The sequence below is a fragment of the Pongo abelii genome, chromosome 11 (genome assembly GCF_028885655.2).
Source record: "Pongo abelii isolate AG06213 chromosome 11, NHGRI_mPonAbe1-v2.0_pri, whole genome shotgun sequence".
NCBI classification, from domain to species: Eukaryota; Metazoa; Chordata; class Mammalia; order Primates; family Hominidae; genus Pongo; species Pongo abelii.
In genome coordinates, this window is record NC_071996.2 from 28908006 (window position 1) to 28935835 (window position 27830).

The following is a 27830-nucleotide window of genomic DNA, read 5'->3' on the forward strand; positions in this document are numbered from 1 at the left end:
GCAACATTGTACTAGTCCCCAGGGAGCCCCGCAGAGCCTCCTGCCAAGGGGCTGGTGCTTTGTAGAAGTCAGTAAGAAAATATTATCAAAGAGCATCAAAAACATTAGCACTAGGAGAGAGCTTGATCTACACATCAGGGCCTCGAGGACAAAAGAGGGGTGGTGACTTGCTCAAGGTCAAGATCTTTGTTCCAGTCAGCGATGCTGGAGAGCAGGAGTCCAGGCTCTAGCCTTCAGGCCTCCACACCGCCCCACACCAGCTGAGGCAAGGAGCCAGATAGTCTGTGTCTTTCTTACTCCTTTCTGTGTCCCCAGGGCCTGGCAGAGTAGGTGCTCAGTGAATGAGTGAATGAATGACCTAGTTCTGAAATCATTTACTCAACTGTGAATTTGGTTTGCCTGTAGAAAGCAGCATGAGTATAAGCATGGATCTGGAAAATAGCTGGATCTGAATCCCAGCTCTGCTACTTACTGGCTGTGTGACTTTGGCCAAGTTACTTAACCCCTCTGTGCCTCAGATTTGTCATCTATGAAATAAGGATATAATAGCACCTGGCCTACAGGGATGAGATGGGGTTAAATGAATTCACAGTGGTGTTTGAAGCTCTTAGAATGGTTCCTGGAACACAGCGAGCTCTTGTTAAGGGTTCATGACTGATTTCTTCCCTTCCTCTCATTTCCATCAAGCATCTTGCTTTTCTGCCTGAAGTCTGGGGTTCTTCCTTTGTCTTAGGAAATTCTGAGCCCACAGATGCAATGATGCCGGTATCTGTGGGTGGCAAAGGACGAGGGCAGTCGAGTAGCTGCTGGCAGAGAAGCAGCAACCCTGACAGTGAGTAGGGGCTGAGGTCTGTGGTTCTCAGGAGGTGCCCAGCCCTGCTTCCCAGTCCTGCCAATCTCCCATCCTCGGAGGGGATGGTCCTGTGCTAGGTGTTTAGGGGAGGGCCCAGCCTCACCAAGGTCCCTGCATCCTGAGCAGGAGCAGGAGCTGCAGGGGCCACCAGGCTGGAATGAGGGGTGGATGAGAAGTGTCTCACCAGCACCTGGGCCAAACCCTGTTGGGTGACTAGCATCCTGGAGTGGGCAGGACCTATGCATCAACCAGCCCTGGGGCTGGGCACTGGAGGTGGAATTAATTTGGAGAAAATAAAGACAGACAGTGTTGCTTGAAGATGTGAGCTTGGGACTAAGAATCAAGCCCCGTGAGCTTGTGGACCAGGAGGGAGCATCAGGGGCCTGTTTCTGTGGGCACAGGTGCCAGCTGATGCCTGGGTCCCCACCTGGTGTGGCCTGAAGGCCCTCCACTTCCCAGGAATCCTGCTGGCAACCAAGCACCATATGGATTTTCTAAATGAATGATTAATGCCACCCCCAGTAAAAACAACAACAACAATAACAACAACACACCCAAACCTGGAACGCTCACTCCTGCAGCCTTCCCCATCTCAGCTGATGGCAACTCTCTCTTTCAGGTGCTCAGACCCAAACCCCAGAGTCATCCTTGATCACCCACGAAACCCTGGGCCCATTCCAGCAGCAATTCCATGCACTCCAGCTTCACATGTGCCTTCAGGATCTCCTTGCTCCTCCACTGCTCCCACTGCCTCCAGCCTCCACTGCCTCAAATCTGGGCATATGCATGGCCTCCTCGCTGGCCCCAGCAGCTAGCTGCCTTTGACCTCCTACAGTCTGTTCTCAGCCAAAAACCAGAGAGAACCACTTAAAATGTCAGGCAGATCAACACCTAAATTCAAACATTCACCAGCTCCCTATTTCACTCAGAGCCTAAGGCTGAAGCTCTTCCTCTCAGGCCTCGCCTGCCACCCCCTCCTTGTTCAGCTCCAGCCACGTGGGCCTCCTGGCTGCTCCTCCAACGTACCAGGCACACTTCTGCCCAAGGACTATGCCCCGTGGCCTGCAACACCACCCCAGCAGGCCACCGGCCCCTCTCCCCTCCTTCCAGCTCTGCTCACATAGCACTCACTCTGCAAGGCCTCCCGGACCATCTTCAAAACTGCACCCCCACCGCCCACCCCTGCTTTCCTTTGCGCCTTAGCACTCCCGATCCTCTCCACGCCCACTATAACTCACTGCTGTGTTTTGTTTAAGTCTGCCCCAACTGGGCTCTACCCATGGGGGCAGGAATTTTCATCTGCTTTGTTCACTGATACTCAAAGTCTTGGGCAGGAGGATGTGGTTGCGGCCCCATCGGAACAGAATCTGCAGTTGGCACCTGGTAAGGCTGCACCCGTGGGTATCGGCTGCACCTGGTTGGTGGAGGGCACTGGACAAGCATGTGCTGAGTTGCCAGAGGGAGGAAGGGCATGGGGTGGGTACCTGCTTGACTGCCAGGTTGACCAGGTCGTAGCGGTGGGCGCGGCGCAGCGGCAAGCAGAAGCTGTAGAGGGCGTGCAGGGCGGCGCAGAAGAAGCTGAGCAGCCCGATCTGCTTGCGGTGCTGCAGCCAGTGGTCCAGCCAGTCGGGGAAGCGCTGGTACTTGGTGCCGCGCCGCAGCTGCAGGGCAGCCGCCAGCACGCCGGGCAAGTACACTAGCGACAGCAGTACATAGGCCACGCACGGCAGTGTGGTGTTGACCACGGACACAGGCAGCTTGAAGAACTTGTTCTGGCTCTCCTGCACATAGGGCTGCAGAACATCCCGGATGAAGTTGTAGGCATAGAAGCAGACGAAGAGCCCCAGGGCCAGCAGGGTGGGCACCTTCCAGGCCGGGAGGAGGCGCAGGGGCATGGCCTCCACCTCCCGGGCTGATGCCAGGGATCCCATGTCCACGGGCATGAAGCCCATAGCGAGTGCCATCTCCGAGACAGCACGCTTGGCTTCTGGCTGGTCACTGCAGATGGGCACCTGCGGGAGAAAAGCGGGGCAGTCAGACGGGGTCCACAGGCCACAGGAGTGGGTAGGGCCTCACTGAGCAGCTGAGGAAACCGAGGGCCAGAGGGGCAGGGACTTGTCCAAATGAGCAGCCAGTCAATGGTACAGGTGGGAGCCAATGGGGTTCTAGCTCCCAGGCCAGGGGTCTTTTCTCTGCTGCCCAGGCCTCCCAGCCTCTGGCCCAACTGCCCAGCCAGACCAACTACTCAAGGAGAGAAGCTGCGAACAGTAAGCGTCTTGCCCAGCTCGTGGACATCAGCAACCACAAGCAAAATGCTCATCCAGGCAGTCCCCATGGGCCCCTGACATGGCTGTCTCCAAGGCTGCGGCCTGCCCTGGGAGCCGCCCAGCAAAAGAGTTTTGCATATAGTGCAGAATGGGCAGCTGTGACTGCAGCTCCATCCCTCAGTTCAGAATCGCCCCCCTTGATGATGTCCCTCGGCTCAGTAGTGCCCTCAGCCAGCACATAAGGCCTTCCATAAGCCAGCTCCAGCCTGCCCTCTCTGCCTTGAAGCCCACTGCTCTGACCCATGAAGTCCCCCTGCAGGCACATTGGAGTCCTCAGATCCCAAAGCACCCCGTGGGCCTTGTTGACACTGCATTGGTCAGTCTAGTCTCGAAACACGGACTGAACACCTACTCTATGCTGAGCTTTACATATATGATCTCTCAGCCTTGCCATGAGCCCGCAGGTAGGTACTACTGTCTTCATTTTTCAGGTGAGAAAACTGAGGTCTAGGAGCATTGTTTCTTATCTCTGTGCCTTTTCATATTGTTCCCTCAGACTGGAATGCACTCCCTGCTCCCTGAGCCTGACAGCATGGGGTGGGCCCAGGTCAAAGCCCTCCTCCAAGTCTTCTCCAGCCAGCTTGCTTGCTTGCTCTGTTCCCTCCAGGCCCTGCACTCAACACCCTCCACTGTTCCTCCTGGTCCATACCTGGGAGTCCCATGATGCAGCCTGCATTTAAGGTGCTGTAGTCAGGTATGGCTGGGCACCTTTAAACTGTCCTACAGAGCCTGGCACCTGGGCTCGACTCACTGGTGGAAGTTCTCACACATGGAGTCTGGCATTCTTTCGCCAAGAAAATGCATTAAAAACCAAGGTGGCATTAAAAACCAAGGTGGCATTAAAAACCACCTTGTCTTGGTAAGAGCTCCTCGTGACAAGAAATGTATGCAGCTCTAGCTGTTCCGTGGAGCCATTATCTAGCCCCAGAAAAACCTGCTGTTGACTTTTCTGAGAAATCAGTTCTTGGAAGCCCTTAGAATAAATAAGATAAAATTTGAGACATGCCTGCCTTCCTCAGGGCCCGGTACATAAGTGTGTTACTTTCCTCCTTCTGAGTCCGATTCTAAAAGCCAAGTTTCTCTCCTTCTTGGCTCCAAATAGCAAAAAGCCATCAACCTTTTCCTCCTTGCCCTCTAGGAAACCCTGTTACCATAGCAGAAAGAACATGGGTTTCAGATCCATAGGAATTGGGTTCAAATCCCAACTTACCAGCTATGGGATTTTGAGTAAGATCATTAATATCTTTGAGCCTCAATTTCCTGTTCTGTAAAATGGAATTTTGCAGTGATGCAGGATTAGCTATGATAACATATCAAAAAAAGCATGTTGGCAGCACTCAATGAAAATTTGCCATTTATATTTATTGTTATGATGGATATTATTCCCCCAGAACCTACCTGCCTGTTACCATCCCTCGGGCCAGCCTGCAGGGTCCAGGCGGAGATGACATTGAAGGCCTTGACCACTGTGCAGGTGGGGAAGAGGGAGGCCAGGTACTCAGCATTGGACTCACGATGCTGAAGGTGCTCTTGCTCTGTAGGGTTGCTCACATCCACCAGGATCTTGCCCGCCAGCTGGTCACTGAGACTGCACAGTGAAGAGTAGTGCTCCCGGAACACAGCCACAAAGATGACCTCCGGGGAGCTCACTGCCTCCTCCTGGAAAGTCACTTGGGCCGCTGAGGGGAACAGCCCGGCTGTGCGTTTGGGGTTGCGGCTCCCCACCACCACTTTGAAGCCAGAGCCCACCAGGCGTGTGGCCAGGGAGCGGGCAAAGTCCCCGCTACCCAGGATGCCCACTTTGGGGGCCTCATCGGGGACCTTGGCAAGGCTGCTATCGCTGTCCACCAGGTGGAGGCTGATCAGTGGCTTGTCCATCTCTTCTGGCATTTTGGTGGCTGCAAGAGAAGTCAGGAACCTGGTCAGTGGAGGGCTCCTGGACTGCCCTTTCTGCCACCTCCCTCCTCTTATACATCGTAACTACATGGCAGTCAGACATTCACCCAGCAGGTGTTCACCGAGTGCTACCACGTGTCAGCACCAGGGGAACAAGCTGAGCACAACACAGCCCCTTCCCTGGGGAGAGCACAGACTCAGGAAGAGCAGGGAGGACTTCTGCCCTCCACCCTTTGTCCCTCCTGCTGAATTATTTCCTTGGGAAAAACTGGCAGAGTGAGAGTGCTGGGAAAGGGGACTCTGGAATTTCCATGACCAATGTGATGCAGTGCCATACTTCTTTTCAAAAGGATTAGGCAATCGACAGTGTCACTAGCCAGGAGTGACCATCTAACCCCAACCTCACCATCGCTGGGTGTTTGATGACCAGGAAGCGTGAGCATGTCCCTATGCTTGTCTACATTTTGCATCTTGGAGCGGTTCTTCTTATGCACTCCCTGAAGCATGGTGAACAGCTTGAGGGCAGGACCTCATCTCATCTGACCTTGGAGCTCACTGGGTATCATATCCTGGCACGGAGGCAGTGCTCAGTGTTTGCTGAATGAATGAATGAATGAATACCAAACCCTGATCTCTGAGGGCAGGACTGAGAGACAAGTGAATGGGCCCCTAAGGTAGAGTGGGTGCCCTGTGATCTTCTTTGCTGAGCCCAAGATATGAGTGGATGTGGAGGAAACCCTGAACTCGGGCCAGCAGTCTACAGTAAACTTGGATGGAAAAATTATTATATATTAATTGTCACCAACTTCTAACTAAAATTTGCTATTTCCTTTAAGTATGAAGGTAGGCAACATAATTTTTCATTAATGCTGACCAAGATCATATCATAAATTTACCTGTAAATAATTTATCCTAATACCATTTAAATTGAGCACAAATTTAAAACTATGCTAGCCAGGTGCAGTGGCTCACACCTATAATCTTAGCACTTTAGGGGGTCAAGGCAGGAGAATCGCTTGAGGTCAGGAGTTCAAGACCAGCCTGGGCCACATAGGGAGGTCCCATCTCTAAAAAAATAAAAAAATAAAAAATTAGTCAGGCACAGTGGCACATGCCTGTCGTCCCAGCTACTCAGGACACTGAGGCAGGAGGATCACTTGAGCCCAGGAGTTGAAGACTGAAGTGATCGCACCACTGAACTCCAGTTTGGGTGACAGAGCAAGACTGTCTCAAAATAATAATAATAATAATAATAATAATAAAGTAAAAATAAAATTATGGTAGACATTAGATCTGCCACTAGAGCTTGTCATTTAATGTGCTAATAAAGAAGCATGCATAATGCTACTGTAGTCTTTTTTAAAAAATATTTTCACTGTGTTTCCATATAATATTTGTATGTATGTATTTGTTACATATATAAAAATATTACATTTGTATGTACATAGGTTACATTTGTAACCCTAAGCTATTTTATTTGGTGCATGTAAGAACATTATTCTGAGCAGAAGTCCACAAGCTTCACTAGCCTACAGTTCCACAGGGCTTAAGAACCCCTGCCCTGAAGCAGCAGAGCAGCTGGGGTGGCTTTCAACACCCTGCATGGGCGTCTGCCTCTTCCCACGTTTCCACAACACTCTCCTGGAACCTCTGGACACCTAACCAGGTGAGGGAGTGGGTCCAGGCACTGACACAAAGATGGGGCAGGGGGACCAGGAGGCTGGGCCCGGCTCTGCTATGAAGCAGCTGTGTGTCTTCAGACAAGTCTGTGTGCCTCCCTGGGCCCCAGCTTCCATCTTTGTCAATGGAGATCACAATCTCTGCTCTCAGATGACAAATAATGCAATCTTAAGAGGTTTTCAAAACTGTGATTGTTCCTTTTACAAGGCAGCAGCAGCAGCAGCAGCAGCAGCAGCAGCTCCTATTAATGGATGCCTACCATACACCCATTGCTGCTGTCAGGCCTTTCCTCGGGTGATGGGCCTCCGGTCCTCACAAGAACCCCAGGAAGTAGATTCAGTTATCATTCCCACTTTACAGAAGAGGGAACTGAGGCTCAGGGAGGCTCAGGAACTTGTTTCAGGCAGCACAAATAATTGAGGGGAGGAAGAGCAGGAGGCAAGTCTGTCTGCCTCGGCAGTCAGAGCTTTACTCCGTCCTACTGCCCAGACAGAGAACAACGAGCTTTCCAGAGATGTCCCAGAGAGCTACAGAGCTGGGACCACACTGGCTGGGACGAGAGGACAGGTGGGTGGAAGGGGGTGCATTCTCAATGTCAAGAGTCAGGGGACATGTGTTCCTGTCCTGGCTCTGCCAGCGTGGGAAACTCCCTTAGCCTCTTGCGCATCTTTAACGTGGTTTTGAAACATGGCCCTGCCTGTCACAGGATAGCAGCGATTGGCTGAGCTGAGACACTGAGGGGTTGCTTTTGTGGGGATCATGCTTTCTGAGTCCACAGATGGGGGTGGCACACCTGTACCGACATGCAGGCACCTGCCAAGACACTCATGCCGGGCACAGCCACCCTGAGACTAGGAGACAGTATTTTCTGCCTGGTTCTGGGAGCATTTCCTGGGTGGTGGGCTACATTTTGTAGGTGACAATGGGCCTCCTGACCCATCCTATAGTGAGTCCACGGCAGGCGGGTCTGCACCAGGCCCCTACTCAAGGCTTCTCAGTCCAGGAGCCGGGCTCTGGAGCCAGACCGCCTGGATTCTGGTCCTGACTCTGCCTTATGTTAACTGTGTGACCGTGGACCTATCTGTGCCTCAGTTTTCTCAGCTATAAAAGGGAGACCATCGCAGCACTTTCCTTATGGGCAGGTTGTAGGAGTAAATAAGTCAATTGTGTAAAGCACTTAGAACAGTGCTGGGCACATCATAAGCACCCAGCAAACGACATTCAGTAATCACTAAGCAAACACTGGCTGCTAACAGAAATGAAGCTCTGTGCCAGCAGCAGGGCCCAGGCGGAGGGAGGTCAGAAGACCCTGCGGGCACCCCTTCGGCTCCGGGGAAGGAGGATGAAGAGATGGGTGACAGTTATGTCAGCCCAAGAGCCGTGCAGATGGCCTCAGGGCTCACAGGCCAGCGTCTGCAATTTGGGCCGAGGTGAATTCAAATCCCTCTTCTCCCGTGGTCGGGAGGGCCAAGGCTCCCCTTGTGGTCAGTCAAGGCTGGGACAGATACACCCAGGCCTGTCCCCAACCACAGGGAGACACAAGCCCCGGGGAGTTTTGCCCTGATGGGGAGGAAGAGTAGCGACCCTGAGGCCTCCAGACCATCTTTCCAACATTTGCTAATGATTTGGATGATCCTAAGTAGGACCCCTCTGGACGGAAGCCTCTCCTCTGTCTCTGCCCTCTCTCTCCCCTCTCCCTCCCATCTCCTGAGTGACTGTGCTGAACACTCCTAAGCATATAAGGATGAGTGAGAAGTGGTCCCCACCCTGAGGGCTTACAATCTAGTGTGTGTTGGGGGAAAAGGGGCTTGAATAAGACCCACCACCAATGACTGGACATGGGGCAGCTAGAGACAGAGCTCAGGAATGGCACAGGTATGGCCCAGGCTCTTGCCCAGGGGGCAGCCGAAGGGGAAGCCAGGACGGCTTCATGCAGACATGCATCTGAGGATCCCTGAAAAACCTCGAATGATTTACCTCGAAACAAAACTGAACCAGCCCAAAGTGAAGCAAGACGAGAAGATCCAGATTTTGAGTCCTATTTTTGTTGAACCCCAAACCTAATCACAGGTGGGAAGGGATTCCCGGGGCTGGGCCTTGAGGGTGTTGCTCAGAACCTGACTCGGCATCTGCTCCCTTCCAGGGGGCTGATATGGAGGCCGCTGCAGCCGAGGGGAGCTGGTCCCACCTCTGCCCCTAACTGGCGCTGGGACATAGGAGGTCCCTGGGCCTCTCTGGGTGGCTTCTCTAACAGGAGCTGCTGCACCAGCTCAGCTCCAAGCCCCTTTCATCCCCAGCAGTCTAGGGTGCTAGGAAAAGTCCTAGACTTATGGTCCTAAGGGGCCCTGCTTTTCAGTGGTAAGATAAATGCAAACTAAACGTTAAGCACCTCTAAAGCTTCTCTTGCCACCAAAATGCAGTCTGCGACAGGAAAACGCCACGTTGTAATGCCGCCTTGTACTGCTCCCTAGGCGGCCTCTTCCTTGACCTTTCTGATGCAGGGACAGAGCCACTTGGCTGGGAGGAGTCAGGCAGGTGGTTAAAGGCACGGGCTGTGGGCGGGGCTGCTGGGGAGAAATCATGGCCTCATATGCCAGTAGCTGGGTGCCTTTGGGTGAGTTACATAGCTCCTCTGTGCCTTAGTTCCCTCACCTTTAAAATGGGAACACTAATTATACCTCTCTCCACGCTGTTTGAGGATGAAATGAGTTAATATGTGTAAAAGCTCAGAGCTCTTTTCTGACTGGTTGTATGTGCACTTGTGTTTCCTAATCTTGTATGCGCGTGTGTGTGTGCGCGTGTCCTATTCCTGTGTGCATGTGTGTTGTGTGCACCCTTCTCTAACTTCTTCACCGACAGTGGCTATGTTCTTCTGCCCCCTCCTGATGCTCAGCATGAACCCTCCTGCTGAAGGCTGGCAGGGGTTGCGGGCAGGACAGGTGGTACATGTCCCGGAAGTCCCAGAGGCCTGTCCCTGCGGCCTGAGGTGAGGGTGTGACTAATCCTGTCTGGGCCCTGGTTCCCTGGGGGTTCTATTTATAGAACTGGAGAGGGAGCAGACGGGATCAGATTGCAGCTCTGTGGGCCGAGGCCTGTCTCCTGCATGCAGACCTGCCCACCTCTCCTCCCAAGCTGTGGACAGAACTGGCATAGAGGATCGGGTGTCCTGGTCCCCTCTGGGTCTCTGCCCAGGCTTGTCTGTCCCCTCCTTCTTCCCAGCGGGGCTACAGCCTGTGTTTATGGCTGGGAGCCACGCCTGGCCCATGGGCCTGCCTGCCAGCTCCTGTCTGCTCTTGCGCAGGCCACTAACAGTTGGCGGCATGACATCCACAGCCCCGTGGCCTCTTCTTCATGGACACTGATCACCTTTCAGACATGAGTGGCCAGGGCGGGCTGTGGCCACAGAGGGTTTGCTGTGAGGTCAGTATGGATTGAGGTGCTGGGGCCACCGGCAATCAGAGGCTGGCTGTGGCACCCTACAGCCAGATGGAGGACGGGCAGCCTGCAGGCCAAGAACGGGGTGCCTCCCACGCCTCCCTTGTGGGGACTGACTGTTCTTGTCCTCAAGCAGCCCACAGTTATCTTCAATTTTTTTTTTAATTTTTGTTTATTTATTATTTATTTATTTATTTATTTATTGAGACGGAGCCTCGCTCTGTCTCCAGGCTGGAGTGCAGTGGCGCGATCTCGACTCACTGCAACCTCTGCCTCCCAGGTTCAAGCAATTCTCCTGTCTCAGACTTCTGAGTCTGAGTAGCTGCGACTACAGGTGCATGCTACCATATCCAGCTACTTATTTTCAATTAAAAATCTTTTTTTTGATCTGGTCAGTAAAATTACATTTGGGGGCACATGTTCCTATTACTGCTCTATTTCTTTATAAGTAAAATACATTTAAAATGTACACTTATGCAGCAGTGCCCTATAATGTTGTATGTGGTATAAGTAATACGTAAACAAATGTAGGTGCAAGGGAGGCTCTGTATGTCCTCCCTGCTCCCAGGGAATGAGCCTTAACAAGCCCCGAGGAAGTGCACACACACCCTGGAGACCTTTGCCCCATGGGAGGGCCAGGCAGTGGACTAAAGTGTTCAAGGTCTCCTGACAAGGGCACTGACTTCGGGCAGCGGGGACTGGGAGGCTTCCTGCAGGAGGTGGGCCTGAGCTGAGCTTTGACGAATTGAGAGTGAGCCCAAGAAAAGCACTTCAGAAAGAGGGGCCTGCATTGAGCAAAGGGGGCCCAAGATAGCCCAGAGTGCAAGGACCCATCAACAGTGCGTGTCCCTGGGTGAATGAGTATGTGCCCACAGCCAGCAGCAGGGCTCAGCAAGCCACAAGTGAAAACATAAATTCTTGCACACAGGCTGGCCAACATGGTGATACACCATCTCTACTAAAAATACAAAAATTACCTGGGTGTGGTGGCGCGTGCCTGTAATCCCAGCTACTCCCGAGGCTGAAGCAGGAGAATGGCTTGAACCTGGGAGGCGGAGGTTGCAGTGAGCCGAGATCGCGCCACTGCACTCCAGCCTAAGCGACAGAGTGAGACTCCGTCTCAAACAAAAAAACAAACAAACAAAAACAAAAAACAAATTCTTGCACATAACTCTTTTCTAGACTGAAAATGTGTAGAGAGGGAAAGAGGAAGGACCTGGATCTGGGGTCTACCCTGAGTATCTTCTCCCTGGGAGGTACTAGACACATCAGTCCTTTCTCTAACCTGTTTCCTCATGTGTAAAATAGAAATACCGATTTTCCCTCAAGGGCATAAAGTAGCCAAGGGCCATATACACCTGGGGCATTGTTCTGTGGCTGGGATGTTTCTGGGAGTTCTTCTCCTGTGGTCTTTTTTTCATGTGCTCATTGTCCACCCCCCGCCCCCACTTCCCTGAGCTTTGGGAGGGCAAGATTGCTGTGTTTTTTTCCACATGCACCCAGAACCCCGCACCATGCCTGGCACACTGTAGAGGTTCTGTGCATCTCTCTGCCTGACTGCACACACCACTGGAGCCTATGTAGCCTCTGGGGGCAGAAATCCTTCCAAAACGCAGTACAAAATCAGATCCTCATCCAGCACCTCAGGGATCACCCCAACCTGCCTGGGGTTCATCTTCAGTTTTCACAGAGCCTTTGTGTAAGCTCTGCCTCTTCTCTCATCCTCAGGACTTTGTGGGCGCTGTCTGTCTGCCTGCTCACCTCTTAAAGCCCCCCAGGTCCTGCTAATTCGCTGCTGACGAAATCGAAAGAGCACAGCATCGAGAAAGTGAAAAGCCAACTCAGAATGGAGAAAAGTTTGGCAAATCATATAACTGATAAGGGGACCTGTTTCTAAATATCTGAAGAACTCTTACACCTCGGTATTAAAAAGACAAACATCCTACATAAAGTGGGCAAAAGACTGGAAAAGACACTTCTCCAGGAAAGATATACAAATGCACATGAAAAGATGTTCAGCATCATTAGCCCTCAGGGAAATGCAAATGAAAACCACAATGAGATACCACTTCACACCCACTAGGATGGCTACAATGATATATTTTTTTAAAAGACAGGGAGGATGTGGAGAAATCAGAACCCTCCTACACTGCTGCTGGGATTGTAAAATGGTGCAGGCACCGGGGAGAACAGCCTGGGAATTCTTCAAAACGTTAAGCAGAGTTTCTATATGACCCAGCAACTCCACTCCTAGCTATATATCCAAGAGAAGGAAAAACGTATATCCACACAAAAGCATTTTCACCCATTATTCATAATACCCAAAAAGTGGAAACAATTCAAACGTCCATCAACTAAGGAATGGTTAAACAAAATGTGGCCTATCCATCCAGTGGATTAATATTCAGCCATAAAGAGAAACTAAGTATACATCGATGTTCCAACAGGGATGAACCTTGAAAGCATTAAGTGAAAGAAGCCAGTTGCAAAAGGCCAGACATTACATAATTACACTTATATAAATGTCTAGAATAAGCAAATCAATAGAGACAGAAAGTAGATTAGTGGTTTTCAGAATGGGGGATTTGGAGAAAACGGGGAGTGACTGCTCACGGGTACACAGTTTCTTTTTGGGGTGATAGAAATATTCTACGATTCTAGTGATGATTACATAACTCTGAATACACTAAAAACTATTGAATTGTTTTATTTACTTTTTAAATAACTTTATTGAGCTATACCTCACATTACCATGCAATCCACCCATTCAAATGGTGAGTTGCATGGTAATGTGAGGTATAGCTCAATAAAGTTATTTAAAAAGTTGTTACTTAAAATAAAAAAGGAAACTGAGATACGGCAGACTGCTACCAGTGTGTGTAAACCAAGAGTAAACATGTTTTGGACGACAGCTTAAGCACGCTCCATGAGCCTATGTCATTGGATGGATTTTGTAACACCAATGTTGGTGGCTGCTGTGGTTTGGAGGTTTGTCCCCCAAAAACCTCATGTTGAAATCTGATCTCCAATACTGGAGGTGCACCTGATAAGAGGTGTTTGGGCCATGGGGGTGGATTCCCTCCCTGGCTGGCGGGTGGGCAGAGGAGCAAGTAAGTTCCTTGTTAGTTCTCATTGTATTAGTTTCCTTGAGAGCAGCTTGTTAAAAAGAGCCTGATACCTCCCTCCCCTCTCTCTCTCTTACTTCCTCTCTCCCCAGGTGATCTCTGCACACATGGTGCAGATGAGGAAATGGGGCTCAGGAAGGTGAAGTGACTTGCCCAGGCCACCAGCTAGCAAGTGATCAGGTAGGATATGAATCCACTCCTCTGCTGGGCCCTTGCTGGCTGACCTTGCAGGTTACTAAGGTGACTGATCCTGAATAAATCCAGAGCGTTCAAATGTTTGTCTTCCTTTTGAAAAAAACCTTTTCTCTTTACAAATTCCCCAGCCTCAGATATTCCTTTACAGCAACACAAAGACCACACTAACACAGTGGCTCTGCAGCCTTCTGAAGTTATGTTGTATTTGTTTTCCACATAATTGAGGTTCCTAAGCCCCATGACCTCTGGACAAGTGAGGCTTATATAATCAGTACCATTACCTGTTGTTGTAAAAATGGTGCCTTGGGCTAAACTGTCCTCTTGGCCTTTGCTCACACAGCTACTTCTCTGCCATCCATGCAAGCAGAGAGCCATTCCAGGGCCCAGGGGATGATGTGTGTGTGCCAAGTGCTGGGGTCTGAGGTCCACCCCACCAGCTCCCAGGTCAGTGAACAGGGCAGATGTGTTCCAGGGGGAGTGGGGGAGGCACTGTCTGCTACTCACCCACATGGCTGAGGGTTTATAGAAGGATATGCAGGTGGAAGCATGCACACAACTGCAAATCTGCTAAGTGGGGCATTAGGTCCCTCTTCCTCCTAAAGTCATCCCTTCCCTAACCAGGCAGAGGATCATTTCAGCCCCCGGGACTCTCTGAATAACACAGCTGAAGCCACAGTTGGTCACTGAGAGCTTCCCTAGCCAGGCCAGGCCACTCCCCACAATGCAGCCAACAGGACTCGGGCTCAGGAAAACGTTAGAACACTCTGGATTTATTCAGGATCAGTCACCTTAGTAAACCGCAAGGTCAGCCAGCAAGGGCCCAGCAGAGGGATGGATTTTCATATCCCACCATACCACTTGCTAGCTGGTGGCCCGGCCAAGTCACTTCACCTTCCTGAGCCCCATTTCCTCATCTGCACTATGGGGTGATGTTCCTCACTTTAATGAGGTGTAGTAAGGATTATATGAGACAAATAAAGTGCTATGCTCTGGGCCTGTTAAATTTACTCATTTTTAATTTTATTCCTCTCTAGGATATTTTGTAAATCTTTTTGTCTGGGTAAAGCAGAAATAGATGCACCCAAATCAATATATGGTGTTCTCTGCCTAATGGAAAAATGTACTTTAAAATCTTCTAAAAATGTGCTCTAAGATAATGGCCTGGAGGTACATACCCATTTCTCCCCAAGACAATTGGAGGAAAAGACCTGCTGCTATTTGGGACTCAGGAGTGGGAAGAGCAGAGCAGGAGATCTGGGGTGGAGGGAAGAGTAGGAGGGCCTGCTGCCCAGGGCCACAGCCCTGGTGGCTGGGCACTGGGGCACTGGGGTCGGCACTGGGCTCCTTGAGCCCTCTAGGGGATGCTGGTCCCAACATCTGGCTGTCTGCCAGGGACAGTCATGCCACTGGGGTCTCCAGACCACTTACCCTTGCAAGGATCAAGCCCATACCAACTGCTCCTCTGCTTCCATGGCCCTCCAGAGCAATACGTCGCACTGGACAGTACTGTTTTCTTTCCTGTCTATCTTCTCCCCCACTCCAAGCTCCTCAAGGTGAGAACTAAGTAAAACTCACTTTTGCAAACCCCAGCACTTAGGACACATCAGGTCAAACTTGAGCTGCATCAGGGTCACCTGGAGGACTGATGAAAACATATTGCTGGGCTCCACATCCAGAATTGCTGGTGCTGCTGGTGTGGGGACCACACTTTGAAAACCACTGCAGTAGGTGCTCAGGAAAGGGCTGTGGAAGGGGTGAAGGAACTAACCACTCACTCGCATGCAAGAGCAACTTAGTTTTGACTTTTTTTTCCCCTGGGTCTTTACAGTTGGCCCAGCTCCCAGCCCACTTGGTCCAGAAAGTCCTCCCTGCTCACGGGGGCTTTGAGTATCCATGCTGTCTCTGAGCTCCTCTAGGTCTTGAGGTTCACATGTATATGCCCTGTCCCTACACACCCCTTGGCTGCCCAGAGCTGGGTCTCTCAGGTGAGAAGAAGGCGATCAGAGTCATCGTGGCATTGTTAGCTGAGTCAATAAAACAAACCCCGTGGGGACCACTCCTTGGCTACATGTGGGTCATTAGGCCTACTGCAGGCTGGGGAGAGGAGCAGTTCTAGGGGACCATAAAGATCTTGGGGATCCAGGAGCCCCCTAACACCCTGACTGGGAGGATATTCCCAGAGGACAGAGTTACCTGGCTGACCAAGAATCGAGATGGCCTGCCTGCCATCCAGGAATCTCTCACTAGAGTGCTTTGACAGCCTAGCCTGGGAGAACTGCTCATTGGGACAGTTCATTACTACCCATTGCCAGTGTATGGGAAGGATGATGTTCAGTGCTGGTTGGGAAGGGGAAGAGGAAAGCCCAACAGTCAGCACCAAGGCCAGGGGCTTGAAGCAGCGGAGGTGGGTGGGGCATGCTTAAGCCCTAGGGTCCCTATGGGCCGGTTAATCCAGCCAGGTTGGAGACCATCAGGCAGTGGCAGCTGAATCTGCAGCCTCAGCGTCTGGAGCTGGGTGGTTTCTTGTTTTCCAGGGAGACCTGGAGCTGCACAAACCCTGGGACTGGTGGGTCTTGTGGGCCATGGCTGCCCCCACCCCTCCCCTTGTTGTGGCACAGGATTTGCTGAATCAGGGATGGGCCTCATCCCTGCTCCTGGGCAGGGTGAGCTGTGGGGGTAAAGAAGGGGCAGAGTTAGCCAAGACACACAGAGGCAGCTCAACGTGTCTGCCATGGAGCTCGGCCTGCCTCACATCACCTGATTTTTGGGCTTAGGGATGCATGCCTTATCCTGGTTTGTCCAGCTGTTGCACTGCCTTTTTCTGGAAGCCTCTGAGGGGCCCTCCCCTGCCCCTCAGTGGCCTCTTTCTTTGGATTCCCAGGGATACTGGAAATCGGCCTCCACCCTCTAACCGCTCTGCATGGGAAGAGTCATGCAGCCACTTCCCAACCACCTGCCATGGGCCAGCTCCAACTTTTGCAAGAGCTCTGACTTTTGCAACAGCTTTGATGTTCACCAGAGTCCCAAGAGCTCAAAAGGCTGGTCCAGGCAGCCCGGGGAGCAGCTCCTGGCTTCCACCTGGGCCTAGGACAGGGAGGACTTCACGCTCTGGGACTAACTCTGCACTCTTTGTCACATTGACATTGGCTGCACACACTGGTTCTCTTGTCTGTCACCTCATTGGATGGGGGCCAATAAAAAACTCATTTCTGTGCCTCTAACACCTACCGGGGCCTGGCACACAGTAAGTGCTCAATACATTTTTGTGGTTTGAATGATTTAAGGACTAGATTCTGAGGGTAGTATTTGTGAGTTGGGAGGGGAGTATTTGTGAGTCATAGCTGTTCTCCCCAGAACCTAGCTGGGGCTCTCTTGTACTCAGTGGTGATGAAATAATAATACTATGAGTTTCTAATCGCTTTTGCAGCTTGGTGACATTGTTAGACCTGGCCAAGCATTTTGCTATTTGATAAACTTAGTAACACTGAGGACTTATGCAAAGATGAATTTAAACACTGGAAATAAATATTAACAAAGAGACTGCTGCAGATCTGGTCAAAGTGAAAATCAAACACCAGATCTAAGGTGTATTGAGGTGCAGCCTGGTATGGGGGTACTCATGGAAGGAGGCTTCAGGGATGCCGAGTCAATGGCTTCAGGGTTTTTGGAGGCTCCTGGGCCAGGGCATGGCAACCATTTGGAGGGGTCTGCCCAGTCTCCATTAGGTGGGGGTGTCAGGGCAGGTGAGGCCCAGCTGCTGCCATTGGCAGATGTGCTGTCTCCTTGGCCCTTCCAAACCTGGGTCTGCCTGGTCCATATCTCTGGCCACTTCCCACCCAGAGCTCTTGCTTGCTTTCTGCTTAGGTTATAGGCTTATTCTTTTTGCGTGGGAAGTGCCTTCCCCCCAAGTAGCAAAATTCAACAGGAAGGCCCAGTGCCTTTACAAGGCAGAATTAATTTCCCTGCCTCTGGCCCCTTGGCTCTGCAGCACAGGTAACAGGATGCAACTAGCATACAGTGGTGTGTACTTTCCCTTAGAGGTCCCAGGGGTAGTGGTGGGGGGCCCTACTCCCCATCATCTCGATCACCCCTCCCCACATGCTAATGTTAGTATTAAAACTAACACCCTTGGATATGAACAATCTACATCTCCCAGTCAGGTAAAGTGAAGAACAGCTTCTGCAAAGTCTTTCCCATTTTATGGATCTGAAATTTACAATATAAGTCAAAAGCAGGGCACATTTTATGCAAATAAGAAGTTTTCAGGGAAGTCCCCTACCCTGTGACTGCCCCATGTAGAAACTCTGGGCCTCCCCTACAGCATGAATTCCGTCTTCCCCAACAGAGAGGAGCTGGGCAGGCACATCCCAGCACCTAACAAATGCCTGGCATGGGCACAGCTGCAATAACCAGGAGTCAAATGCAGAGAAGTGCCAGCGAGGCGAAGTCGGGGATTGTGCCTGCAGATGTGGGCACAGGGTTTGACCTGCAGAAGGCTATAATTCCTTCTACTTTGCAGAAAAGAAAACTGAGGCCCAGACAGGTTAAAGGACCTCCTCCGGGCCCCGAGTTGGCTCTTGCCTGCCCCAGATCCACTGTGCCCTGGGCCCATCCAGTCCCTGCATTCAAGCTGCCTCTGAGGTGGGGAGAGTCTGCGGCTCATTGCTCAGGATGTGAGTAACAGCCAGTCACCTAGTCAGCACCAGACTCTGGTGTCTTCTGCTTTCTTCCTCTTCGGTTTTCTGTCCCCTCATTGAGCTGCTCCAACTCATACTTTCCAGCCCCTCATTCTCAGGCTGTTTCTGCAAATCCAGTGCTGCCCCATATCCCAGAACTCCCAGGCTTCATTCTCACTGGGCCTGGGGTCCAGGAGGCCCCACCTGATCCCATGTCCCTTTTGCTATCCCACCCCTAGCCTCCCACAGCTGACCTGAGGGGACAGAGGCCAGAGGATGCCAGTCTCAAATCATGGTTTAAAAGCTCGGTTATAGCCACACACATCTAATTACTATATTTCTATTTTCTCTGTGGGCATTTTCCCTTTCTGATGGACTCTTACAAACATTTTACTGTTATATTTCTTGTAATACTGCCTGGAATCATTATTTAGACATCATTAAAAAATTATTATATTTTTAAAAGGAAGGCTGAGAAGTTCCTACAAAAGAGAATACAGAAAGCTCAAGCACACTCAAGCCAATCCTCACAGAAATACACATGTGCGCAAGTTTGGTCTGATGGAAAAGAGTTTATCATCATACCACTTTGCAAAATAAAAGTGAATGAATAATTTAGAGAGCTTTTTACAAACATCTAGATTTTCGAATCATTCTAGAAAAATCCGGTTCAATTACTTGCAGCAGCAGTTCCGTGCTAAACCAATGCAGAAATGGTTACCAATAAGAAAAATTTACAATTCCCAATGGGCCTGCATTCCACAGAAATGCATCATAAACATTAACATCCTTACACACACACACACACACACACGCAACTGTGTGTGATAAATCCTTGAACCCTTGAATTTTAAAAGCCTCCTGACTTAATAACCTGGACTCCCTTTCCTCCAAAGGGGGCCATGAAAATGTGCAGATGATACATATTTCCCATTTTATAGTGCACTTTTTGCAGCCTGTTCCAAGGCAGTACAGATCTCTGGGAGGTGTCGAGTTCCTCAGACCTCCTGGAGATTCAAGGGGCACCCTACAGCAAGCCAGGGGTCAGGGGGTTGGGGAGCTGGTGGGAGGGGTTTGCACAGGACTCATGCCACCTTGGATCTGTGTCCTAGCCAGACTTACCAATAGCAGGCTGGTGCGACATCTGGCTGATGTGAGGGTCTGAGGCTCTCAGGTCACTCGACAGCCACACCGTGAGGTGAGCCACCCTTTCTGGCTCAGTCTCCAACCAGGACAGCCTGGCTTTGGTTCTGACTCTTGGTTTCTCAGGAGGCGAGGGGCCTGCCAGGGGCTTGCACAGCCAGCTGCCTCCCCCAGCCTGCACGCCAGCTCTTGGCCACAGGGACTAGACCGGGAGTGGTGACTGATGCTTGGTTGGAGAGTGCACTGAGAGAGCGCAGCTCTGGCCTGCTGCTTCCTGCTTGGGGAGGAAACCTCACTGGTGATAATTAGTGGCTCAGACTCAAGTCTCTTTGCTACAGGAACTGAGGTGGGATGACCAGTAGAACCCAGGATGCATAAAATGAATAAATGTCATCTAACGCGCGCACACACATGTGAGAGAGAGAAAGAAAGGGAGAGAGGCGTTTCAAGAGAGAGGCGTTCAAAGGCATTCAAGAGGCGTTCAAAGGCAAACATAATGGCTGCAGAAAGTGGCGATTTATCAATTTCTGCGGGGGAAATTTATTGCAGTCACCATGGCTGCCACTGGCTTAGTGATAATGCTCTCAGCATTTCGTGCCCACAAAGACTTCATTGTCATCTTTACTTGCTTGTCAGTGCTCACAGTGGAGAGAAAGACAGACAGACAGACAGACCCACAAACAGATGACAGCACTTGTCTCCAGGGCAAAGCATGGATGGGGGCTGAAGAAGACACAGGCATGTTTCTGCTGGCTGGGGATGGCTTTTCAGTGGATCTTGGAGGCCACATCGGCAGCCCAAAGGAGGCTGGAGGTTTGGAAGCTTTTGCATTGTTGAAGTGAATTATGTGCAAGCCCATTCTTAGGGATAAGTGTATTCTATTGTTTTCAACTTGTTTGGAACCTAGTGATCTTGGAATAGGGCACATCTAAGTATCCCTGGCATCTTTATCTCAAGCCCACGTGCAGAACCTGTTTATCAGATCCCCGAGCATCTGATAAACAGGTTCTGGGCAGGTTTCCTCTATCATCACCAAACACCAAGCCAAGGCCTCATTGTTCTCTGACTGCTGTGGCCCCCTGGGTCTCCTCTCTCCTACTGGAGTGAAAGCTCCTGTGGGCAGGGCTAGATTCCTGAATCTCCGCAGAGTCCAGCACAGGCCGGTAGACAGGGACTGACTTCCACTACCCCTCCTTCCAGTCCCTGCCCACTCCACCCCCCACCACAGCCAGTGGCATTCCTTTCATCTCAAATCTTGACAACATCCTGGCCCATCCCAATCCCCCTTCCTCGAAGATCCAGCCCAAGGCCTTGGGCACTTAAGGCACCTGCCATCTCCCCCAACGCCCACCCCTGACAATCTCTCCCGGTTTTGAATTCAGAGAGGCAGCTGTGTTAGTTGGTGGACCTAGCTGGACAGAGCTGTGTGTGAATTGTGGTCCAGCCATGTGCTAGCTGTGTGACGTTGGGCAGGTTGCTTTCCCTCTCTGTCCTGATGATTAAACAGTGAATATGAAACCCCTGAACACATGTCTTCCTTAGGACTACTCTTGTGTGCACCTTTCCTTGCTCTGCTGTGGCCACACTCACTGCACGTGGCCCCTCTGCCACTCTGGGTGCTCTATGGTCAGCTAAGGGAGGGACCTATGTGCCCTCCACCCCTGCACATCCTCACAGCCACTCACATCACACTCTGCTTAGGTGAACTAATAATACAAAAATTAGCCAGGTGTGGTGGAACACACCTGTAATCCCAGCTGCTCGGGAGGCTGAGGCAGGAGAATTGCTTGAAATCGGGAGGCAGAGGTTGCAGTGAGCTGAGATGGCACGACTGTACTCCAGCCTAGGTGGACACCTGTTGAGCCAGCAGGTGTCAGGCAGTGCTTTCAAATATTCGTGAACACCAGAATCGCCCGGGCAGTTTAAGCGGGTGGGTTTCTGGGCAGCCCCAGGCCCAGAGTCTCTAGTTCAGTGTGTTGGTGTGGGGTGGATAGGACTCTATTTTCCTATCAAAGCTGCTGGGGTGGGGGAGGGTCTCCAGATCTCTTTGGAGAAGCTGCACTGTGAGGAAACCGCACCTCAGGAAAGCAAACCTTTCTGTTGCTTTTGAGAGTACAGGAGCTGGAGAGTACCCGTTCCTGGAGGGCTCCAGGTCAGCTGTGACAGCTGCCCTCTGGGGTTCTCACTGAGACCTTGGCTCTACCCTGAGCTCCCTCAACCTTGGGACTTCCCCTGCTCTCAGCACCCACCACACAGCCACGCCAGATGTTAAAGGTCACGGGAGGGTAAGCAGCAGCCCTACTGGAACTCACACCAGCACGGGTGACACAAGGTTTCCAGCCTCCAGCCTTCAGATCTGGGAACACCAGGAGGGCAGGGCTTTCCCAGATGCCCCCCCTCCACCTGCCCATCACCCTGATTTCTGGCTGCTGGGCCCAGCACTGTCTTGCTTCCATCCCTTCCAGTTCCAGGCACCACCTTCTTTCTGGCCAGTCCAGAGACATCTCCAAGGGCCAGAGGGTCATCTCCAGAGGGCCTGGTGTCACTTCCCACAGCTGCTCTGGCCTTACACCCAGGTTGGGGCGATTTGATGGACAGTGGTGGGTCCCCTCAAATTCCACTGCATTCAGTGTGCTACTGACCCATGTGCAGGCCTGGGCGGTCACCCAGAAAGCCCCCTTGGATGCCAGCAAGCCCACTGTGGCAATGTGCAGGACAGACCTCACCTGGAGGGCCCAGCTCACAGCCACCGTATCCTCTAGCTGTGCACCCAGAGTTCACCTTCAGAGAGACCCTCGCCCTGACTGGGAGTATACTGTTACCCTCTCAAGCCCACCAGGAAAATCATGCACCACTCCCCACAGCCTACTGGTCTCCCCACAGCCTACTGGTCACCCCACCAGTCGGATGCTTATAGAAATGGGAAGCAGCCGGGCGTGGTGGCTCACACCTGTAATCCCAGCACTTTGGGAAGCCGAGGCAGGTGGATCACCTGAGGTCAGGAGTTCAAAACCAGCCTGGCCAACATGGCAAACCCTGTCTCTACTAATAATACAAAAATTAGCTGGGTGTGGTGGAGCACACCTGTAATCCCAGCTGCTCAGGAGGCTGAGGCAGGAGAATTGCTTGAAATCAGGAGGCAGAGTGAGCCAAGATGGCAACACTGCACTCCAGCCTAGGTGACAGAGCGAGATTCTGTCTCCAAAAAAAAAAAAAAAATTACATAAATAAATAAATACAAGAAATGGGAAGTTTGTTCCCTCATAGACCCCAGCATGCTGGCTTTGGGAGCCCTGCTGTCTACACATGAACCAAGACAGCTGACACCACCAAATAAAGCTTAGTGGGCGCATTCACCAACCCCAAATCTCTTTACATGTACCGAAGTCGGCTTTATAATCTTGGGGCAGTACTTTTTTTTACGTGTTTAATAAGAAGGCTTAAACATGCGAGCTTTGCTGAACTCCCAGCTGGCTCTCATTAAGCAGAAGACGGAGATGGAGTAAGTCACAGCCTGATTGCGGAACCATCAGTGCTCACTTGTTGCCCATGCTGTCCGGTAACTGTGGGCATGCAGAAGACAGACTGACTGGGAAGAGTCGAGTATCGAACAATTCTCCAGTGACAGTGTTCTTACGGTGCTGAAGCAACGAACGCCTGGCCCATTCAGTGCAGTGCTCATGAGACCAGGCCACACCTGAAGATGAACACACTCTGCCCCTGGGTTGAAGTGACGACAAGAGTTTCTGATCCACAAGCAGTCGCCCATCAGCCCTGACGGCAGGCACAGTGGTTGATCCCTCCAGCTCAGTGGGTGAGGGGAGGGGGTGTCTCTGGTTTTGCATCCTGGCTCACTCACATGAGCTATAGGTCCTGAGCCTCACCGCCACCGTGTCTCCTCACTCAGATTCACAAGTACGCAGAGGGCGTGGGTGTTTGTGGGGTGGTTAATGACAACAACGCTCACCCTGCCAGAAGTGGAACTCAGCTGGTCTTAGAGTGCCTGGCTCAAAGTTAGTGCTCAGTGTTTGTTGAATGAATAACCGACGAGGCAGAATTTGGACAGGAGAATGTGGCAGTTAGTTAGTGGCTAGGAGTCTCAGGTTAGGGGTGGGAAAAAAAGAGGTTGGGGTCCATATGTAGTTGGAAAGTCACATGGCTGGGAGAATAACATTATCGACCTCCTAAGAGTCTCTAGGTACAAATGAGCTCCTGTAGATAAAGTGTTTGGCCCGGGAGCCGGCACATGGGAGGCTGAATGTCAGTGATGAGGACTGGCATTTCAGGCGGGATGGTGGTGGTGTGTGGCATGCCAAGGATGTGATGGTTGGAGCACTCAGAGGCCCGGGACCCGTGGGAGGCTGTGTTGGACAGGTGGGTGGACCCAGCTGCAGGAGACAGATGGGAGGAAGCGGGACTTCTGTAGCCCAATGTTTGAAGACCACCTAGTCTCCCATCCTGACTCCTGCCCCTCTCCTCTCCAAGTTCTGTAATCTCTACAGCCTCTCAAATTGGGACGGGTTGGCAGGGGTGGGGTAGGAGAGGAAAAAAGCACACACCCTCCAACTCCTAGAGGGAGGAAAGGCGCCAGCTTGGCCTTAGGTTTTAATAACTACTTAAACTGGTAAACATCGTCATTTTAAATCAAGAGGCACCTCCCTGGTCTAGATGCTAGAAAGCAGTTTCATAGTGCTCAACCTGCTCAGCTCAGGCCTGCCCAGCCCAGGAAGACCTGGCCTCTATGCACCGTGGATGGACAGGAAAGAGCGGATCCAGCCTCAGCTGGAAGACCAGGGAGCCTGACTCCCCAAATGACCTGCTTCCTTCCCCTGCCCCAGCCTGCCTGAATCTCACCCCAGCCCTCTCAGTTGTTCATTTGCAGCTGGACAGGGAATGCAGCAGGCAGCGCAGACTGCCAGGCTGGGAGGCATCAGCTGAGACTGAGCTGGGCACCCTGGGGCTTGGAGCCAAGGCCAGCTCTGCCACAGAGCACGGAACCTGGAGGCCACTCTCTGGGCCTCAGTTACCTTCTCTAGGAAAGCTAGTGGTTCGGTCTAGAAGAGCACTGGGCCTGGAAGGCCCCTCACTGGTTAACTCGCAAACCTGAGGTGAAGAAGGAGGGATCCGATATTTACTGCACTCCTAAAACTCAACACTTCACACACTGAGTTCCCCAGATAGGCATCCTTGTTTTATGAGGATATCCTGTTTGAAGCCCTTGGCAAGGTTTTGCAAATGAACAGAGGCTCAGAGAGCTGAGGGCTTCATGTCATGGGGTAAGGAGCTGAGATTTGGACTCATCCATCTGACTCCAAAGCCAGACTTTCCCCAGCACTCAGCCAGCGACCTTTTCCCCACCCAGCTCTCAGGTGTGCGCCTTTGGACTTCACTCAAGAACTTTTTAACCACCTGAAGTCCTGCCCAGCACCCTGGTCTCGGATAAGTCCAAGGAGGGAAGGGCTGTGGGCCAAGGATAGGAGATATGAATGGGAGAGGAATCTACCTGTTTGATGTCACTAGGCTGGAGAGGGAACATGTGTGATCCCAGCTTGACCTGGCCTGGTCCTGGGGACCTCAGCAAACCTGGGGTAGGCTGTCCAACCCCCCAGGTGGACAAGTGGCCCAGCCTGAGCTCCCTGCTGGCTCTGAGGCCAGCATTAGACTGTGTCAGTTCCATACATGCTGCCAGATTGCCTGGCTGAGGTCACCTGCTCCATTTAAGCCCCCTTCAGGGCACTAGTGACACCATCTACCCCACCCCGCCCACTTACCCGTCAGACATTGACTAAGCACCTGCTCCCTGCCAGCCCCTCTGCAGGCCACCAGGGACAGAGATGAATAAGACACAGTCTGGGTCCTCCTAGCTGATTCAGTCAGCTTCGGATGGGACTTGGGGATCTATGTTTTTAACAAGCCTTGCAGGTGACTGAGAGGACACACCCAGGTGAGACCCTTTGGTTTTGCGGACCTTCTGGCTCTCAGCACTGTATTCTTGGGGCTGCCAGAATCCTCTTGAGGACACAGCCTTTTTCGCCCCAGTGGTAGGTTCTTCTGGGCTCCAAGTCAGATAACTCTGGGTTCAAATTCTACTTCTGCAACTTGCTAGCTGTGTATCCTTGCAAAATATGTGGACTCTCTGAGGCTGTTTCCCCATTTTTAACAAGAGATAATGGTGCCTTCCTTTTGTGAGGATTAACTGGGATATTGTGCACAAAGCCCTTAGCAAGATGCCTGGCACACATAAATGGGAATATCTGCTGTTAATTATATTATGGCTGCACTCTGATGGACAGAAATACCTCCCTGGGGGTATTTCCAGAATCCCCACTTCTGGAGCTCATCTCTGGGGTGGCCCTGGATACCTGGGAGGCCTCTCCGTGCCCTCCGCCAGGGTTCCAGCAGGACCTTCTTGCTTCTCCCCACGGATCCGGCTTTCTGGGCCCAAACGGCATATTATCTGGGCACACCCTCCCCTTCATTTACCCAGAGTGACCAAAGTTCCAACCACACCTCTCCGGGCAGCCTGTCCCCAAATTTCGGGGAAGTGGGCAGGAGGGGGAACTTTGCCGGGCAGGAGGGGGAACTTTGCCAGGCAAGGGCTCCGCGGGCAGAGGCGGGCACTGGTCAGGCCAGCCTCCTCCTGGGGACCAAGGTCGGGCGCCCCTGCCCAGCCCCTGCCCCTGCCCTGTTCGGCTGCGAAGGGACTGGGAGATCTGGCGAGGAAGAGCCTGGAAGTTCCCGCCCACAGCTACCAGCCCTCCTTTGGGACCGCTGGCCACAGCCCCAGCCGTGGGGCACACGGGACCTGTGGACTCAGCCGGGGTCACCCGGAGGGGCGCCCACATCTGCACCCGGGTCTCCAGAGCCTGCTCCCCGCCACTGTCGCCGCCGGCCCTGCCTAACCCGCTCGGCGCAAGCGGCTTCCACGCCTAGGGAAGGAAGGCACATGGGGTGGGGGCCCCGGAACCCGGTTTCTCTGCCGCCGGGCGCACGTGGCTCGGTCCCAGGGGACAGAGGTCGCCTCCAGACGTGTGGCGGCACCAGAGGTCCGCGCGGCGATGGCGCAGGGTGCAACCGGGCAGGCGTCTCGGGGACCGGGCGCAGCACGCAGCCCCGCGGAGACCGGGGGAGGGTTCACTCACCTTTGCGGCCCGCCGCTCGGAGCAACCGCCGCAGCAGAAGGTCCGCGGCGAAGGCGGTGGCTCGGCCCGAGGCTCCTCCTCTCCCGCGCCCCACCCGCCCGGGAGGGCCGGACCTGCAGGGGAGGTGGCCGCCCTCCAGCCCGCCGCAGCTTATCCGGCTAGGCCACCTCCCCCGGGGCCGCAATCAGGAGCCGCCGGGTCCTCGCTCCCCGCCCAGTCCTGCAGCCCAGGCAGCGGTGGCAGCGTCCAACCACCCTCCTCCCCTGGCCCCAGGCGGGAGGCCGCCAGCCGGCTCCAACACTTCCTGATTTGCAGTGCCCGGCACACGGCTGAAGTGAGCAGAACTCCGGGACCGCCTCTTAACCCGGCCACCGAGGGCACCGAGGCCAGGGTGACCTCTAGGCCCCGCTCTCTTAACCTGAGGAGCACCTCCAATCCTTGTCCATTTTATAACCGAGGCCAAGTGGCAGCCATGGTTGCAGGTGGGAAGAGACCAGGGCGCCAGATTGGGTCCGGATCCCTTCCCTCTCAACAAGGTTGCACCCAGGCCTTTGTGGTCCTCCCCCATCTCTGTCCCTTGTCCACCCTTGGGGCAGACTTTTGACTCTTCCCAGCAGTCCTCAGGTTCCAAGACCGGTGGGATGGCGGGCACCGTTCTCCCGGGGCTGCCTCCCTGTCTAGGCCTTCTGGGCTCTGAAACCCTTCCCGTCCCACCCTCCCCCGGGGGCACTGCCTGCTGCCCTCCGCACTTCCAATGCCGATGGCTTCACAGCATAGCAGTGAGGCAGGGCCTAAGTAAGGTGAGGCTGTCTGTGGGCACCTTTCTAGAGGTGTGAACCCTGGTCCGAAGCCCTTTCTCACCTATGGTCACAGTTGCCGGCTGCAGTTATTCTCTTTAAAGGTGAGGAGACCCGGGCTTTTCCACTCAGATTCGTGGAGGCTGAGTGGGGGTTCCTGACCCCTGGTACTCTTTCTAGAGTATTCCCGGGAGGCATATACTATTAGCCTCTGATAAGGAGCTTCAGGTTATTTTTAGGAAGTCTAAAAATCCTGTTTTCTGGGGAGCCAGCCTCTGTTGGGGAGATAAGCCTCCAGAGGCCAGAGGCAGGAGCTGGGCCTCAAGGAAGGCCCCACAACTGGACCCCAAAGGGCACGGTGGGGAGGAAGAGGCAGAGCTCTGGTCTCCCTGTGGAGGGAGTGCTGCTGTAAGGGCCTTTCCCTCCACCCCCAACTCCCGCGGAGACCCACGGGAGACCCACCCGCAGGCCGTTTGCTTTCCCCCTTCACAGCTTTCCTCCTGCCTGCTTTCCCCCTCCACAGCTTTCCTCCTGCCTGAACACCCACCTCCCAGCTCTCTG

At 52.7% G+C, this 27830-nt stretch overlaps 1 protein-coding gene across 2 annotated transcripts in view; it reads right to left on the reverse strand.

The window, feature by feature from the left end:
• The window catches only part of STEAP3 (STEAP3 metalloreductase), a 41698-nt gene extending 15063 nt beyond the window's left edge, over positions 1-26635 (reverse strand). The window contains exons 1-3 of one of the 2 annotated variants that reach the window (XM_002812415.5): positions 26473-26635; positions 4579-5078; positions 2338-2865 (exon numbers count right to left, since the gene is read on the reverse strand). In XM_002812415.5, the coding sequence (XP_002812461.1) occupies positions 2338-2865; positions 4579-5070 (1020 nt within the window). In that variant the 5' untranslated portion in view covers positions 5071-5078; positions 26473-26635. Of the gene's footprint in view, positions 1-2337; positions 2866-4578; positions 5079-19309; positions 19606-26472 lie in introns of those variants that run through there. The other variant, XM_054549244.2, reaches the window with a different exon arrangement.
• Between the last annotated feature and the right edge of the window lie 1195 nt (positions 26636-27830).